At 43.7% G+C, this 18,627-nt stretch overlaps 1 protein-coding gene across 2 annotated transcripts; it reads left to right on the top strand.

Annotated features, from left to right (window-relative positions):
• The first annotated feature begins 1,039 nt into the window (after positions 1-1,039).
• On the top strand, positions 1,040-12,154 carry LOC124012816 (ubiquitin carboxyl-terminal hydrolase 2-like). 2 transcript variants are annotated; one of them, XM_046326804.1, is made up of 12 exons: positions 1,040-1,131; positions 5,982-6,032; positions 6,233-6,356; positions 7,132-7,243; positions 7,694-7,804; positions 8,157-8,221; positions 8,309-8,412; positions 8,503-8,583; positions 8,881-8,959; positions 9,558-9,665; positions 10,243-10,363; positions 11,111-12,154. In XM_046326804.1, the coding sequence occupies exons 3-12, from the start codon at positions 6,239-6,241 to the stop codon at positions 11,196-11,198; spliced, it is 987 nt and encodes a 328-aa protein (XP_046182760.1). In that variant the 5' UTR covers positions 1,040-1,131; positions 5,982-6,032; positions 6,233-6,238; the 3' UTR covers positions 11,199-12,154. The 2 variants fall into 2 exon arrangements, with proteins under 2 accessions (XP_046182760.1, XP_046182750.1); XM_046326794.1 differs by having other exon boundaries at positions 1,044-1,604.
• The last annotated feature ends 6,473 nt before the right edge of the window (positions 12,155-18,627 follow it).

The raw sequence follows: 18,627 nt of genomic DNA, 5'->3' as shown, positions 1-18,627 counted from the left end.
ACACTGGTACAAATTTAGGATCTTAATTTAAAGGAAATGTTAAACTTGTAATGTGTTTGTTGTTTAAAAAGGCTTCAGAAGTTTGTAATTTCCACTTAGAAATGTCAGACTTGATTTTCCATTCCGAAAAATGTATCAACCCCTACAAAAATGTCCATTTAATAATTCACATTTCCTGTTGCTGCAGGATTATTTTCCTGCTGTAGCAAACTGGATCAAATTAAGATCCTACATCTTTATGCCTAAAATCTGCTGGCATAATAAAATTGTCTGTCACTTGAAGGAAGATGAATCCAGGGAAAGGGTTTGATTGGGTAATGTGTTGCATTGCTCTTACTATATGCCAGGATAGTGTTTAATAGTGCCTCACCATACCAAAACATTTGGCAACGAAAAATGAAAACAAGCTTTCTTATTGGTCGGATTTAGGTAAGTCCCTCCCTGTTTCGGGCTATTTGCTTCCTATTGGATGTGACCCAGTTTTGTCATTCATTCACAATATTCTAGAGAATCACATGGCAATGCTTGAGGCTAGACCAATTGTTGCTTTAGCTTGCTAAATTTGCAAGCAACAACACGTAGGATGTTATTGACTTTTGATGTACTTAATGACATAAGCATGACATAATGTTGTCATACTATGTAATATTGGTTTTACTTATACGGTCATTACACTGTTATTAGTCATTATGTGGTCAAGCTAAATTCACCTGTCAAGATGGAAGAAGCCAACGCTGTATGGCAAAGTATTAAAATGGATGGATGGGTAGATTGTTCTATAGCCTACAGAAACAGACAGACACAGACAGATCGTGCTTTTCCATATATGGACCTTATTTTCCACCACCCTGTCCCCTACCCTCCCCTCAGTCCTCCTCCTCCTTCCCCCACCCCCTCTCCCATTTCATCACCGTCCTCTGTGAATGTTGAGAAGGTCTTGTCCTCTGCAGTTTGACGTCTCTCTCAACCACTGCTTTCAACAAGCATGAGACACTTCGTGACGTCTAGAGAGTCTGAGGGGGCGTGTGCACATTGTAGTAAAACGAAAGTGCACACCGACTCGATTATTCTTCAACCCACACTTGGAGAGGTGGAATCACATAAAACCGAATCGGTCTCAGTCAGCAGGCAGTGAGTGATATTCCAGATTGAGTTGCGGTCTGTTATTCTAGTGAACAAGGTGTCTGCTATATTGTTGTTGTTTTTACTGCACATCGCAACTATTTATCACCAGAGACTGTTTTATGTCTAATTATGTGTTTCAATGGATTCGAATTGAAAACCTTGTCATCTCAATCAGAAAAAAATATATAAAAAATAGGGGGGAGATCAACAACGACACGCAGGACTACTGTTTCAGTCACAGTAAACAACTTTTAACCATCGCCACCGCAAATTGATTGTAGGTCTGTAGTCTGCTATTACACCGCCGCTACACCGCCATCATGCCTAGTCTGCGACAGTCTTACACCGTGACGGTGCCCGAGGAGTCACCGGCATCCACTTTCCCCTTCCTAAAAACGGAACTGCGCAGGAAGAGTCCTCCAATGTCGCGGTCATTGTTGATGTCCACATTTGTGGGTCTGCTTATCAATCAAGCCAAGGTGAGTGCGCCTATTCGGTCTGCAAGCAAATTGTATGGGCACGCCAAATCGATCACACTGTCAGTCGATTTAGTCAATTATGGGCCGATTTGATATTGACAATAACTTGGATAGATTTGTTTTAGTTACAGGAGACATTCCCACCCAAAAATAATCCAAGTAAAGGATAATGTTGGCAGCTAAACGTACTTACATAATAATGCCATTTATAATCTGTGAGCAACAGATTAAATGTGTTATGAAATTGCTTTTAGAGATTGAGGATTTTTAAACTGTTCCTTCCATGTTGGAGCTTGGAATCTTGTCGGTTTCGTGGCGTTAATAGTTATTGATTCTCCAAAGCTAAAGTCAAGTAATTTTAAGTGATGCACCTGTAGGTTGAATAGGCAGGCCTACAAATGATTTTGACACCCGTGATAATATAATATAATTACAATATGTGTGGTGGAATGATGTAACCATACTCAGGCCAATTTAGGCTCAGGTAATTTGTGTTGTTGCTTTGTTTACTAAGGTGGATCTAAATAGGGTATGACGGTATATGAATCGTTTCAATCCAATTGGAAAAGTTTTCACATTGTGTTCAAGGCATCCGGCATTTGAAAACCGTGGAGCGCTCAAAGCCAGCTGCCTGCTTGTCACGGTACTCGTACTGTAACCTCGCACAGTTGATTTGGTTACGTAATCCGGCTCTCAGCAGTTTTGCTATGAGCGTTCTCTACCCCGAGGAGTGTGTTCCCTGCTGGCCATAATGCATATCATTTAGGCGTACCTCCAGCTGTTCTTTTCTGGCCCTGAATGTAGGCCACGCTTTACAGTACAGGACATTTGTGAGGATACTGATTCATATGTGCCTTTACCTCCAATGTGACATGCAGACTATAGTCTATTGTAGAGAGAATAATTAGGCCTAAAGAAAAAACATAATCTGATGTAGCACTGCCTATTTAAAAAACACTGAAATCGTTCTTGAAAAAAATAATATTTTTAAATATATCTAGGCCTAAATGTACATGTATTATAAATGGTAAGGCCTGTATAATATGCCACAACATAAGCAGGCAGGAGATCAACATCAGCGGTTGTAAAATTGCTGATTTAGGATCCGTTTTTGACTTTAAGATCATCATGAATTAGATTACATGGACCTGATCCGAGATCAACTGTGAGACGTTTTAAGAATATGGGCCCAGGAATCCTTACATGAACCCTGAGTAAATGACAGGATGGCCTCTAGTGGACAAACCAAAGGCTCACAGTGCTTTATAGCTGCCTGTTTAGCATTCCCTCTATCAGGCAAGTTCTCAACACAAAACCTCACAAGGAAACACCAAACAAACCACCATTCATAAGCATTGCCCTTTATCAATAAGAATTGATAAAGAGCAGTGTTTTACATCACAATGTTCCCTGGTTGATAGAGGAAAGCCCTGTCAGCACTTGTGGGTGAAGATAGCCTGATTTGTTGATTGTTGCATAACCGCAAACACACATTAAGAACACTGTTAGCACTATTTGCCCTGTGTCACACTAGCAATTAGGGCGTGACATTGTGTAATGATGTTTGAGCGAACACCAAGATAAGGAATATCAGCTTTTATCGCCAGGAAAGTCGCACCTTATCTGATGTACAGTACGCTGTGGGTGATAGGGCACATGGATCCTCAGAATGGGCCGAGGGCCTAAATATATGGATGTCCTTTACGGGGAGAGCAGAATGTTCCTCAGTCAGGACTGTCACCGATAACCATTGAATAACGGAAACACAACAATATCACCGCTTCAACAACATCAATGGTTGTAATACATTATCACTTCTTTATCCACCACAGATTTGGTCTCATTGGTATGAGCTGTACAGTCAGCCTACAGTGTGTCTGCTGGGTGGTGCTACAGTATGGATGTGTGCATGTGTGTCCCAGTCATAAGTTTTTTGCCTGTGACCAGTCCTGCACAGTAAGGCTGGAACACAATGTTCTCCCCACTCTCATACTTTCAATCTGTGCCAACCAATGGAATGACTTCCTCCCCAATGGAATTACTTCCTCCATTGGCCATCAGCCAATCAGGGCCCTTATTGTTGGACCCACCTCCATGTCCCGAGTGAGCCACATGCCGACAAAGCCCATTCTCCACAGGCCTCTCCTCAGTAATCACTGTACTAGTGTCCCAGTGTCCTGGCTCCGGTGCTATTTGTACCCAGGTTGTGAGGAACTGGCCTGTGCATGCTGCTCAAGCCATATGCTGTGTTTCAGAGCTAACAATGCAGTGTGAACCCAGACACACCCTCTGATTGGCCATGTGCAGCAGCACAGTCTCTACTCAGTACTCACACTCCAGCTCAATGAGAGTTTGACCTCTAGAGACAAGGCCTACACTGCGCTGACAATGGAAAGTGAACTATGAGAAGTATGAGGCATTTGGTACCTGTCTGGTTGTGGTGCTATGTACTGTACAGTATGTGGAGTGGTTTGGTCTGGGACGGAATAGTCACTGACTCATGTTTCAGACTTAATTCACAGTGTGCATGACTATGGCATGTGTGGACGTTTGTTTTAGGCCTGTATGTGCCTGACTGTTTGTGCTTGCTTGACTATCTGTATCTGTGTGTGTGTGTGTGTGTGTGTGTGTGTGTGTGTGTGTGTGTGTGTGTGTGTGTGTGTGTGTGTGTGTGTGTGTGTGTGTGTGTGTGTGTGTGTGTGTGTGTGTGTGTGTGTGTGTGTGTGTGTGTGTGTGTGTGTGTGTGTGTGTGTGTGTGTGTGTGTGTGTGTGTGTGTGTGTACCTGCTTTTAGGCCTGTGTGTGCTTGACTAGTGTGTGTGTGTTTGTACCTGCATGTACATGTGATACCACCCCAGTCCTGTCAGCTGTGGCGTCAGGTGGGGGCTGCCGTATACCAGTTTAGGTGTTTCATTCGTCAGCAGATGTACAGTACCGATGCGTGGCTTCCCTCCCCACATGTTACACTGTCACCAAACCCCCCACCCTAATCTGGACTAGCCTACATCGAACACTAGATGCATGTGTAATATTAATATGTAACTTCCAAGACGTTCCGTTCCCCAGAAATGTCCCTGTACAGCAACGTGTATTACAGGGACACTGTATAGAGTAGGTTACATGTAGCAGTAAGCTTGGAAAAGCAGTATTATCCATTAAACCTGCTTAACCCTGCACTGGTTTAAACCAGTATTCAATACTAAATTAACACATTATCCCACATTAACACCAAGAAAAAAATAGCAGAATGTTTTTGTTTCAGAATATATGTATTTGGCCTCAGTGTAGGCCATAAATGAATAATTTATGTTCGCGTGACTTAAACTTTGATATATAATGCATCGGAAATATCTTAACCAGCCTGTTGAGTTGCCTAATTAGAGTAAACAAATTTTGTATTGGAATTTGCATAGACTTTTTAAATAATAACAAAAAATGATACATTAATTTATGTTATGACTGCTTAATTTACTTATAATGGAAGATACGCTTAGTTATATAAGGACTGATATAAAATATTAAGAAAATATGATACATTTGTGTGTCAAAATTATGTTTTAGAGGTCACCAACAAATTGTGGTAAATGAGGTTCGGTTTTGCTCACATTCCCTTCCTTGAATGTGTGTTGGAAAAAATATGGGAATCCGATAGTGAAAACCACATGATTTTACTAAATGGCATTTGTTGAGATGATAAAATATGACAAACAATACCATAGTATTACCATAGTATTGCTATTAGTATCTGTCCTGAACAACAATAGCAATATGGAAGAGATCAGGTTATAATTTATCTTTGCCCTGGTTCTAATGCAGGCCTGATAGGTTTTGTTCTTTCAGTTGTTGAGCCACAGATGGTGGTTATTTGTGTTTTGGTCATGACAAGCAGTGTCCCTCACCCAACGTCTCACAACGACACAAAGCACACCACTCATGACGTAGCTACCACGTGTGGTGTACTCTGACCTTAAGGCAACGATACACTCTGACCATCAAAAACCCTTCAGACAAGGTCACACCACTCCAGTGAACATCCAACCAGAGCCACGGGAAGTAGGGGTGCTGAGGGTGCTGCAGCACCCCCCTGAAAAATATAGAATAAAAATGTATATATTCATAAAAACATTTTTTTTTTTAAATGCAGTCTGTAGCATGGCAATTTTTTTGTTTGTTGTTGAACATTTGATTTTTCACAAAAGTAGTGCACTGTTCCTTTACAAGTCCTGTATTAGTGGACCGATATAGCCATCTGTAGTGCAGGCAATACAATGGTATGTGTTTGGACCTGTGTCCCTTTGAGTTGACATGTATCAGGGACTGAGTGAAGAGGGATTTCTGCCTTTCTCTAACCTGTGTCTCCCTGTCTTTGTCTCAACAGAACTCCAAGAGTCCTCAAGGCCTAGTGGGACTGAGAAACCTCGGCAACACAGTGAGTAAACCATTACATCCGCCACTAACACAAGTCTGTTTTTACACTGTGCTTATGTCTGGTTTGTAGCAGATCTGATGTCCACTCTTTGGAATATCTATCCCTGTCACTGAAAAGTGTGCACTTATAGTCTTAATAAATATTCCCTCCTTTTTCTCTCTCTGTCTCCCCCTTCTCTCACCTACTATTTTCTGGTGTAGTGTTTCATGAACTCGATCCTGCAGTGTCTGAGCAACACTCCTGACCTGAGGGACTACTGTCTGAGGAACACACACCGCACCGAACTCAACAACAACTGCAGAGCCAAGGCTGCTCTCATGGAGGGTAAAGACACTACTGCTCCAACTGGTTGCACTTTATTTAAGCCTGCAGATATAATGCATTATTAGAATGACATTAGAAGGATGCTACCAGCTGACCAATTCTGGAACATTTGACAGTGGACCAGTGCTGAAAAAAAGAAAAGGACAAAATGGTGTAAAAAAAAGCACTAATTATGTTTATGCAACATAATAATCATCCTAAGAATATTTACAGAACCACCTAAGGGTCACTATAATACTGACCTCTAATTCGTAACAATCTGTATGCTTAAAACGTACACAAATTGTGTCTTAAGTTGATTTGAAACATATAGGAGCTATTCTGTGCATGTACACACACAAACACACACGCACTGATCCCCAAACAGGGTTTGGAGATGGTGAACAGTAACAGTAGTTCTGTCTACTACCTGATTGATATTCTTCACATGGCTCCTCTCCCCTGCTATGTGACCTCTGCTTAACAGTACAATGACTAAAAGTGCACTCATTTTCTTTCCTCTCTCTCTCTCTCTCTCTCTCTCTCTCTCTCTCTCTCTCTCTCTCTCTCTCTCTCTCTCTCTCTCTCTCTCTCTCTCTCTCTCTCTCTCTCTCTCTCTCCCTCTCTCTCTCTCTCTCTCTCTCTCTCTCTCTCTCTCTCTCTCTCTCTCTCTCTCTCTCTCTCTCTCCCTCTCTATCCCTCTCTCTCTCTCTCTCTCTCTCTCTCTCTCTCTCTCTCTCTCTCTCTCTCTCTCTCTCTCTCTCTCTCTCTATCCCTCTCTGTCTTTCTCTAACAGAGTTTGCCAAACTCACTCAGACCCTATGGACGTCAGTCAGCAGCGAGGCAATCAGTCCCTCAGACTTCAAGACCCAGATCCAGAGATATGCTCCCAAATTTGTGGGATACAAGTAAGTCTATTCAGAAATGGGCTGTGGTCTGATCTAGTAATTCTATTTCTATGGCCATAAGTGTACTGGGAGAAAGCGAGTTCATTTAATGTGAACTTTCTTAACTATTAAAAATGTCATCGTACTTTCTCGCCCCTCTCTCTCGCTCTCTCTCTCCATAAGGCATTAATGTAGACACATCTTTTATATTCATTTCTCATTTTGTGGTTGTGGTTGAAATAATAATATTTTGAAAGTAAACATCTCTCTTTCTCTCTCTCTCCCCCATCTCTCTCTCTCAATTCAATTCAATTTCAATTCAATTCAAGGGCTTTATTGGCATGGGAAACATGTGTTAACATTGCCAAAGCAAGTGAGGTAGATAATATATAAAGTGAATATATAAAGTGAAAAACAATTTTAAAAATCTCTCTCTCTCCCCCTCTCTCTCTCTCTCTCTCTCTCCTCCAGTCAGCAGGATGCTCAGGAGTTCTTGCATTTCCTATTGGACGGCCTCCACAACGAGGTCAACAGGGTCACAGTGCGGCCCAGGCTCCCGTCCGAGGACATTGACCACTTGCCGTAAGTCTCACCTCCCGTAACACCAACCCAGGAGCATGTTAATTAGTTTGAATCGTTTTGAAACAGAAAACGACAATTAGCATTTCTTAGTCTGTGTTCTTCTGCTTGGTGCCTCATGAACACGACCTTGACATGTTCTCCTAGGATTAGACATGCCTAGACATGCCTCATGATATTCAGGCTGTTAACTGCCTTTGTAATGAGTCATGTTTTATAGTTGTTTTTTTTTAACAAGACCTTGGTACCTTAGATTAAAGTCCCCTGGGATCTGTATTGGAGAGGAGTGTGTCTGTTCTAGAGGAGCTTGTTTGAATGTAAACTGATGTGGGATCTGTGTTTGTCTCCTCCACAGTGACAATGAGAAAGGGAAGAGAATGTGGAACAAATATCTAGAGAGAGAGGACAGCAAAGTGGTTGGTAAGTGTCTGAGTGACTGAGAACAAGTGTGTATATTACAAGTGTGATTTTCATTGTGTGTAATAGTGTATCTGTTTCTCTGTATAGATCTGTTTGTGGGCCAGCTGAAGAGCTCTCTGACCTGCAGTGAGTGTGGTTACTGCTCCACTGTGTTCGATCCATTCTGGGACTTGTCACTACCCATCGCTAAGGTCAGTGTACACACTCACACGCACACTCACATGCAGGCACACACACACAGTGAAAAAGCTGTGCCTAACTGAGGGTGTTTGTGTCCACAGAAAGGTTCAGGGGAGGTGAGTCTGACAGACTGCATGCGACTCTTCACTAAAGAAGACGTACTGGATGGAGATGAGAAACCGGTAAGGGACTATTGCTTTGGTGTGTGTCTGTGTCTGTCTGTTATTTGAGTGTTTGGTATTAAAAATAATTTTCCTGTGTATTTGAGTATTTTCAAATGCACAGCCCAACAAGTAATTTTATTTGAGTATTTGAATGCTTATTTTTAAAAACCAAATAGTCGACCAAATTGTATTTAAGAGAATTTTCAAATACTATTTTCAAATAACTGGTTTAAACTCATGGGTGTGTATTTGAGTCAGTGTATTTTAATGTTTCATATTCTTTCTAAGTTAATTTCCAAATACATCCTCCTCCAGACATGCTACAGGTGTAAAACCAGGCGGAAATGCACTAAGAAGTTCACCATCCAGAAATTCCCTCAAATCCTTGTGCTTCGTATCCTTTCCATTACTTCATATTAGTGTCCCCATCATTGGTTTCCCCAACAATTAAGTTACTTCCAGTCTAGTAGTAATATGTGTAGTAATAATAGTTTTACTAATAGTAATAGTTGTTGTGGTAATAGTTTTAGTAATAGTTGTTGTTGTATAACCTTATAGTAGTAGAAGAGTAGCAATAACACTACAACCAGATACATAGCTAGAATGAACTGTCATTTTCAAGGAACTTTGGAGCCAAAGTCGTTGAAATTTTATATATTTCAAAAAGTGTCTTAAAAGTTTATGGTTCTGGCTTCTGGGGTTAACCTATGTAGTCAGCTGCCCTATGAAAGCCAGGTAGAGAATTGCATTATAGCAATGCTACAACGCTATCAATATATATCAATATCTAGATATGGTACTATGCTATCAATAGCTATGCTACTATGCTACCAATATCTATGCTATCAATAGCTATACTACTATGCTACCAATATCTATGCTATCAATAGCTATGCTACTATGCTATCAGTTGCCATTTATGCCACTATGCATTCAGTAGCTCTATGCTTCAGCTGTCCATGTGCTTGTCCTTGACCGAGCCCCTGTCCCAGACCTCAAGCGCTTCTCAGAGAACCGTGTTCGAACTAGTAAGCTCTCCACCTACGTCAACTTCCCCCTCAAAGAGTTGGACATGAGAGAATTTTGCTCTGAGAACAGCAGTAAGTAGTACACACACACACTCAACAAACAAGCACTCTGTCTCCTGCTACTTTGATATTGTATTGGTTTTCTTTTTAGAAGTGCTTTCAGGGCCATTTCTGAAGAGTCTTGTACAGATATGATGTTTATTGACTGGCCTGATATAAGTACTGACTGGATCATCTGGCTTCATTGAACTCAGGACGCACACACACACTACCGCCCAGTTGAAGTGACTTACTTTGTGGGCTCCTGCTACATGTCATGGACATATGGGCTACATAAAGCCTGGCAGTCTGGATATGGATGACATATGCAATGAGCCTATTAGGCCTGTGTCTGATGGTTGATGTTTGAGCCTTGCTCTGTGGACTGCATACAGTATACTACATCTTTATACAGGAGCCCAGCCTTGCCTTGTGTACAGTCTAGATAACCCATCCTCTTTATAAATCAGGCTTAAAACAGACATTGTTTTTCAATGATGTTAGGGGACTGTTGAAACTGAATGCATTGGTGATGTCAATGACATAACACTCATCTTTGTCTCTCTATCTCTCTCTCTGTCTCTCTCTCTCTCTCTCTCTCTCTCTGTAGTGAATACAGTGTATAATCTCTATGCCGTGTCCAACCACTCTGGGAATACGCTGGGTGGCCACTACACAGCCTACTGCAGGAACCCAGCCCTTGGGGAGTGGTACAGCTACAATGACTCCAGGTATGTAATGATACCATGATGTCATATACATCCTCATTATACCACTAGGAGTAGTTTGCTACTATATCAGAGTTAATGGCTCTGTTTTCTGTTTGTTTGTTTTCTGTTTTCTTGTCTCTATGTGTGTATATCACTAAGCTGAGTATACAAAACATTACGAACACTTTCCTGATATTGAGTTGGACCCCCTTTTGCCCTCAGAACAGCTTCTATACGCAAGGTGTCAAAAGCGTTCCACAGGAATGCTGGCCCATGTTGACTCTACTGCTTCCCACAGTTGTGTCAAGTTGGCTGGGTGTCCTTTGGGTGATGGAACAATCTTGATACACAAGGCGAAACGGTTGAGCATGAAATACCCAGCAGCATTGCAGTTCCTGACACACAAACCAGTGTGCCTGGCACCTACTACCATACCCTGTTCAAAGGCACTTAAATATGTTGCCTTGCCCATTCACCCTCTGAATAGCACAAATACACAATCCATGTCTCAATTGTCTCGAGGCTTAACAATCCTTGTTTAACTTGTCTCCTCCCCTTTATCTATGCTGATTTTAAGTGGATTTAACAGGTGTATTCAATAAGGGATCATAGCTTTCACCTGGATTCACCTGGTCAGTCTATGTCATGGAAAGAGCAAGTGTTCCTAATGTTTTGTACACTCAGTGATTATTTCTATATATGTGGGTATGTCTGTATGTCTATAACAATGCTCTGATTAACACACACCTGTTCTCTGTGTCCTTACAGGGTGAGCTCCATGTCATCCAGCCAGGTTCGCAGCAGTGATGCCTACGTGCTTTTCTATGAGCTGGCCTCCTCTCATTCACGCCTCTGACACTACATGTCATGGACATATGGGCTACATAAAGCCTGGCAGTCTGGTCATATGGATGACGTATGCAATGAGCCTATTAGGCCTGTGCCTGGGTCTGATGGTTGATGTTTGAGCCTTGCTCTGTGGACTGCATACAGAATACTATATGTTTATACAGGAGCCCTTGGCACTATATATTTAGCTTCAACACATAGGCTGCACTGTACTGCCAGGATACAGAGATTGAGTTGTGGTTCAACCATCTTCCGGGGACATTGGGAAGAGCATTGGGGCAATGGGAAGGCCCTTTCCAGCTAAAAACATGTCCTTTGAATATCATTGAAAGTTCCGGTGACGTGTGTGTGTGTGTGTGTGTGTGTGTGTGTGTGTGTGTGTGTGTGTGTGTGTGTGTGTGTGTGTGTGTGTGTGTGTGTGTGTGTGTGTGTGTGTGTGTGTGTGTGTGTGTGTGTGTGTGTGTGTGTGTGTGGTCACCATGCAGACGGCGAAGATGCCTCTCTATGCACTACAACGAGGACTGTATGACCCCAGTTGTCATTCGTTTCAAGGTCACCACTGAGACATGAAAGACTTTATCACTCCGACCTTCCGTTCTGTAAATGATTCTATTTAAATTAGACGACATCTTATCTGTGACTTCGGAGATGGGATTACTCTCTAGCACCATCTGTTGGTGTGCTGTGGTTGTAGGTTTTGCACAACCTCATCTTCCTCCCGTTTCAATAGGACTGTGTGTGTGTGCCTGCTGTGTGCATGTGTGAAAGAGAGAGACAGAGAGAGCGGCCCCTCTCCAACTTCAAACTAGTGATGGAGATATCATGCCATTGCAAAACGAGATTGAGAGAAACTACATCTCTAGCTATGTTTTTTATGACTAAATGCGTATTTTTGTATTTATAAAAAAACATGGCGAATGTAACTACTGTTGTTCTAATCATTAAAATATCATTATTTTTCAAGTTTCAAGTATTATTGTCATGTGCACAAGTATTGTGAAATGCCATTCTTGTAAGCTCTTTCCCCACAATAGTATTATAAAATAAAGTAGAACAAAAAGACATGCGAAATAGAAACAAGAAGAGCACCAGAAAATAAGTAAGTTACATACAGGGTCAGTTCTCAGGTCAGTGACATTTTTACAACGTGCAGGGATGTGCATGGATAATGGACTAATTTTTATTTTTAATTTTACCTTTATTTTACTAGGCAAGTCAGTTAAAAATTCTTATTTTCAATGACGGCCTAGGAACAGTGGGTTAACTGCCTGTTCAGGGGCAGAATGACAGATTTGTCCCTTGTCAGCTCGGGGATTTGAACTTGCAACTTTTACAGTTACTAGTCCAACGCTCTAACCACTAGGCTACACTGCCGGGGTAGACATGTATAAGAGTAAGGTAACTAGGAATCAGGATATATGATAAACAGTGGCAGTAGTGTAAATTATGATTGCATGTGCATGTATTTTGTGTGTGTGTGTGTGTGTGTGTGTGTGTGTGTGTGTGTGTGTGTGTGTGTGTGTGTGTGTGTGTGTGTGTGTGTGTGTGTGTGTGTGTGTGTGTGTGTGTGTGTGTGTGTGTGTGTGTGTGTGTGTGTGTGTGTGTGTGTGTGTGTGTGTGTGTGTGTGTGTGTGTGTGTGTGTAATCCTGTGAGTGCGCATTGAGTCATTGAAAAAATAAAAGGGTCAATGCATAGTCTGTGTGGTATTTTGGTATACATTGAGTGTACAAAAAATGAAGAACACCTTCCTAATATTATATTTGCATTCAGAACAGCCTCAATTCATCAGGGCATGCATGGACTCTTCAAGGTGTCGAAAGCGTTCCACAGGGATTCTGGCCCATGTTGACTCAACAGTTGTGTCAAGTTGGCTGGATGTCCTATGGGTGGTTGACCATTCTTGATACACACAGGAAAATGTTGACAATGATAAACCCAGCAGTGTTGCACCTACTACCATACCCTGTTCAAAGGCCCTTAAATGTATTGTCTTGCTCATTCACTCTGAATGGCACAGATACACAATCCAATTCTCAATTTTCTCAAGGCTTAAAAATCATTTAACCTGTCTCCTCCCCTTCATCTACACTGATTGAAGTGGATTTAACAAGTGACATCAAAAAGGGATCATGGCTTTCACCTGGTCAGTCTGCCATGGTAGGATCAGGAGTTCTTAATGTTTAGTGCACTCAGTGTATATCCAAAATTGTATTTGAACACATTCACAAAATTTAAAACATAATTACTTTTTAAAGTAACAAAATGCAGATTGAATCACATAGATTTTTGTTAAGGTGTATTAAATGTCTGTAAATTATTAAATATTAAAACAAAAAAAGTGCTCAGTGTTTTTCAATATTTGTTTGTAAAAGGATTAAAAACGACAAGAATAATTAATTAAAATCATCTTTAACCTGTGTTCAAATAATATTTGAAGCCTGTGTCAGGTGTTGGCAGGGTGTGCAGTGCATGTTTGGGGCAAGCTCAATCAATCAAGCACAGCTGAAGTATTTGTAATGATTTAAAATACACTGCTCAAAAAATAAAGGGAACACTTAAACAACACAATGTAACTCCAAGTCAATCACACTTCTGTGAAATCAAACTGTCCACTTAGGAAGCAACACTGATTGACAATAAATTTCACATGCTGTTGTGCAAATGGAATAGACAACAGGTGGAAATTATAGGCAATTAGCAAGACACCCCCAATAAAGGAGTGGTTCTGCAGGTGGTGACTACAGACCACTTCTCAGTTCCCATGCTTCCTGGCTGATGTTTTGGTCACTTTTGAATGCTGGCGGTGCTTTCACTCTAGTGGTAGCATGAGACGGAGTCTACAACCCACACAAGTGGCTCAGGTAGTGCAGCTCATCCAGGATGGAACATCAATGCGGGCTGTGGAAAGAAGGTTTGCTGTGTCTGTCAGCGTAGTGTCCAGAGCATGGAGGCGCTACCAGGAGACAGGCCAGTACATCAGGAGATGTGGAGGAGGCCGTAGGAGGGCAACAACCCAGCAGCAGGACCACTACCTCCGCCTTTGTGCAAGGAGGAGCAGGAGGAGCACTGCCAGAGCCCTGCAAAATGACCTCCAGCAGGCCACAAATGTGCATGTGTCTGCTCAAACAGTCAGAAACAGACTCCATGAGGGTGGTATGAGGGCCCGACGTCCACAGGTGGGGGTTGTGCTTACAGCCCAACACCGTGCAGGACGTTTGGCATTTGCCAGAGAACACCAAGATTGGCAAATTCGCCACTGGCGCCCTGTGCTCTTCACAGATGACAGCAGGTTCACACTGAGCACATTTGACAGACGTGACAGTCTGTAGACGCCGTGGAGAACGTTCTGCTGCCTGCAACATCCTCCGGCATTACCGGTTTGGCGGTGGGTCAGTCATGGTGTGGGGTGGCATTTCTTTGGTGGGCCACACAGCCCTCCATGTGCTCGCCAGAGGTAGCCTGATTGCCATTAGGAACCGAGATGAGATACTCAGACCCCTTGTGAGACCATATGCTGGTGCGGTTGGCCCTGGGTTCCTCCTAATGCAAGACAATGCTAGACCTCATGTGGCTGGAGTGTGTCAGCAGTTCCTGCAAGTGGAAGGCATTGATGCTATGGACTGGCCCGCCCGTTCCCCAGACCTGAATCCAATTGAGCACATCTGGGACATCATGTCTCGCTCCATCCACCAACGGCACTTTGAACCACAGACTGTCCAGGAGTTGGCGGATGCTTTAGTCCAGGTCTGGGAGGAGATCCCTCAGGAGACCATCCACCGCCTCATCAGGAGCATGCCCAGGCGTTGTAGGGAGGTCATACAGGCACGTGGAGGCCACACACACTACTGAGCCTCATTTTGACTTGTTTTAAGGACATTACATCAAAGTTGGATCAGCCTGTAGTGTGGTTTTCCACTTTAATTTTGAGTGTGACTCCAAATCCAGACCTCCATGGGTTGATACATTTGATCTCCATTGATAATTTTTGTGTGATTTTGTTGACAGCACATTCAAATATGTAAAGAAAAAAGTATTTAATACAAATATTTCATTCATTCAGATCTAGGATGTGTTATTTTAGTGTTCCCTTTATTTCTTTGAGCAGTGTAGTTTTTGAACACATGGTCTTATTTAGTGTTTACCGTGGTAAACTGTAAACATGTTTACAATGAAAACGTTTTGCAACGAAAACAGAGTTTTTTATTGGACATGTTCAGTTAGTCCTTAAATTGTTTTGGTGCGTATTCGTCCGTTGCAATTGTGCCATTGTCTGTCTAATATGCACACACACCGGTTAGGGCTGGGAATTGCCAGGGACCTCACAATGTGATATTATTATGATACTTATGTCATGCAGGTGAAAGAGGACCCAAAAGCGACTTGGCGAAAACAGAGTCTTTAATCCAGTAAAGTAAATACAAACAAAAAACACAACTTTCACTCGAAATGACGAGGACAAACTGGAGACTCGATCTTGAACAGCAGGTGAACAGCAGGTTGCCTCGGGAAGGCACTTGAACCAGACAGACTCAGACACCTGCTCACCACGCAGCATCTGAGGAAAACACGACACGACAGGGCGATACACAAACACAGCACGGTGAATTCTAGACAAGGAACCGACAGGACAGGAACGGAACACAAAGGAAGAAATAGGGACTCTAATCAGGGGAAAGGATCGGGAACAGGTGTGGGAAGACTAAATGATTGATTAGGGGAATAGGAACAGCTGGGAGCAGGAACGGAACGATAGAGAGAAGAGAGAGCGAGAGAGTGAGAGAGGGAGGGGGAGAGAGAGGGATAGAAAGAGGGAAAGAACCTAATAAGACCAGCAGAGGGAAACGAATAGAATGGGAAGCACAGGGACAAGACAAGATAATAAATGACAAAACATGACAGTACCCCCCACTCACCGAGCGCCTCCTGGCGCACTCGAGGAGGAATCCTGGCGGCAACGGAGGAAATCATCAATGAGTGAACGGTCCAGCACGTCCCGAGACGGAACCCAACTCCTCTCCTCAGGACCGTAACCCTCCCAATCCACTAAGTATTGGTGACCCCGTCCCCGAGAACGCATGTCCATGATCTTATGTACCTTGTAAATAGGTGCGCTCTCGACAAGGACGGGAGGGGGAGGGAAGACGAACGGGGTGCGAAGAAAGGGCTTAACACAGGAGACATGGAAGACAGGATGGACGCGACGAAGATGTCGCGGAAGAAGCAGTCGCACAGCGACAGGATTGACGACCTGGGAGACACGGAACGGACCAATGAACCGCGGAGTCAACTTACGAGAAGCTGTCGTAAGAGGAAGGTTGCGAGTGGAAAGCCACACTCTCTGGCCGCAACAATACCTTGGACTCTTAATCCTGCGTTTATTGGCGGCTCACAGTCTGTGCCCTGTAACGGCAAAGTGCAGACCTCACCCTCCTCCAGGTGCGCTCACAACGTTGGACAAACGCTTGAGCGGAGGGAACGCTGGACTCGGCAAGCTGGGATGAGAACAGAGGAGGCTGGTAACCCAGACTACTCTGAAACGGAGATAACCCGGTAGCAGACGAAGGAAGCGAATTGTGAGCGTATTCTGCCCAGGGGAGCTGTTCTGCCCAAGACGCAGGGTTTCTGAAAGAAAGGCTGCGTAGTATGCGACCAATCGTCTGATTGGCCCTCTCTGCTTGACCGTTAGACTGGGGATGAAACCCGGAAGAGAGACTGACGGACGCACCAATCAAACGACAGAACTCCCTCCAAAACTGTGACGTGAATTGCGGGCCTCTGTCTGAAACGGCGTCTAACGGAAGGCCATGAATTCTGAATACATTCTCGATAATGATTTGTGCCGTCTCCTTAGCGGAAGGAAGTTTAGCGAGGGGAATGAAATGTGCCGCCTTAGAGAACCTATCGACAACCGTAAGAATCACAGTCTTCCCGCAGACAAAGGCAGACCGGTAATGAAGTCTAGGGCGATGTGAGACCATGGTCGAGAAGGAATGGGGAGCGGTCTGAGACGACCGGCAGGAGGAGAGTTACCCGACTTAGTCTGCGCGCAGTCCGAACAAGCAGCCACGAAACGGCGCGTGTCACGCTCCTGAGTCGGCCACCAAAAGCGCTGGCGAATAGACGCAAGAGTGCCTCGAACACCGGGATGACCAGCTAACTTGGCAGAGTGAGCCCACTGAAGAACAGCCAGACGAGTGGAAACAGGAACGAAAAGGAGGTTACTAGGACAAGCGCGCGCGACGCAGTGTGCGTGAGTGCTTGCTTAACCTGTCTTTCAATTCCCCAGACTGTTAACCCGACAACACGCCCATAAGGAAGAATCCCCTCGGGATCAGTAGAAGCCACAGAAGAACTAAACAGACGGGATAAGGCATCAGGCTTGGTGTTCTTGCTACCCGGACGGTAAGAAATCACAAACTCGAAACGAGCGAAAAACAACGCCCAACGAGCTTGACGGGCATTAAGTCGTTTGGCAGAACGGATGTACTCAAGGTTCTTATGGTCTGTCCAAACGACAAAAGGAACGGTCGCCCCCTCCAACCACTGTCGCCATTCGCCTAGGGCTAAGCGGATGGCGAGCAGTTCACGGTTACCCACATCATAGTTGCGCTCAGATGGCGACAGGCGATGAGAAAAATAAGCGCAAGGATGAACCTTATCGTCAGACTGGAAGCGCTGGGATAGAATGGCTCCCACGCCTACCTCTGAAGCGTCAACCTCGACAATGAATTGTCTAGTGACGTCAGGAGTAACGAGGATAGGAGCGGACGTAAAACGTTCTTTTAGAAGATCAAAAGCTCCCTGGGCGGAACCGGACCACTTAAAACACGTCTTGACAGAAGTAAGAGCTGTGAGAGGGGCAGCAACTTGACCGAAATTACGAATGAAACGCCGATAGAAATTAGCGAAACCTAAAAAGCGCTGCAACTCGACACGTGACCTTGGAACGGGCCAATCACTGACAGCTTGGACCTTAGCGGAATCCATCTGAATGCCTTCAGCGGAAATAACGGAACCGAGAAAAGTAACGGAGGAGACATGAAAAGAGCACTTCTCAGCCTTTACGTAGAGACAATTCTCTAAAAGGCGCTGTAGGACACGTCGAACGTGCTGAACATGAATCTCGAGTGACGGAGAAAAAAATCAGGATATCGTCAAGATAGACAAAAACAAAGATGTTCAGCATGTCTCTCAGAACATCATTAACTAATGCCTGAAAAACAGCTGGCGCATTGGCGAGACCGAACGGCAGAACCCGGTACTCAAAATGCCCTAACGGAGTGTTAAACGCCGTTTTCCACTCGTCCCCCTCTCTGATGCGCACGAGATGGTAAGCGTTACGAAGGTCCAACTTAGTAAAGCACCTGGCTCCCTGCAGAATCTCGAAGGCTGATGACATAAGGGGAAGCGGATAACGATTCTTAACCGTTATGTC

Source organism: Oncorhynchus gorbuscha, linkage group LG02 (genome assembly GCF_021184085.1).
Source record: "Oncorhynchus gorbuscha isolate QuinsamMale2020 ecotype Even-year linkage group LG02, OgorEven_v1.0, whole genome shotgun sequence".
In the NCBI taxonomy this organism is placed as follows: domain Eukaryota; kingdom Metazoa; phylum Chordata; class Actinopteri; order Salmoniformes; family Salmonidae; genus Oncorhynchus; species Oncorhynchus gorbuscha.
This window is presented reverse-complemented; position numbering and strand designations above follow the sequence as displayed.

Bases quoted from the DNA above. Each gene is read 5' to 3' on its own strand.
- LOC124012816 (XM_046326794.1), top strand. From the start codon at position 1,446: ATGCCTAGTCTGCGACAGTCTTACACCGTGACGGTGCCCGAGGAGTCA. The intron at 6,357-7,131 runs GTAAAGACACTA...TTTCTCTAACAG, and splicing joins CAAGGCTGCTCTCATGGAGG to AGTTTGCCAAACTCACTCAG. The intron at 7,244-7,693 runs GTAAGTCTATTC...TCTCTCCTCCAG, and splicing joins CCCAAATTTGTGGGATACAA to TCAGCAGGATGCTCAGGAGT.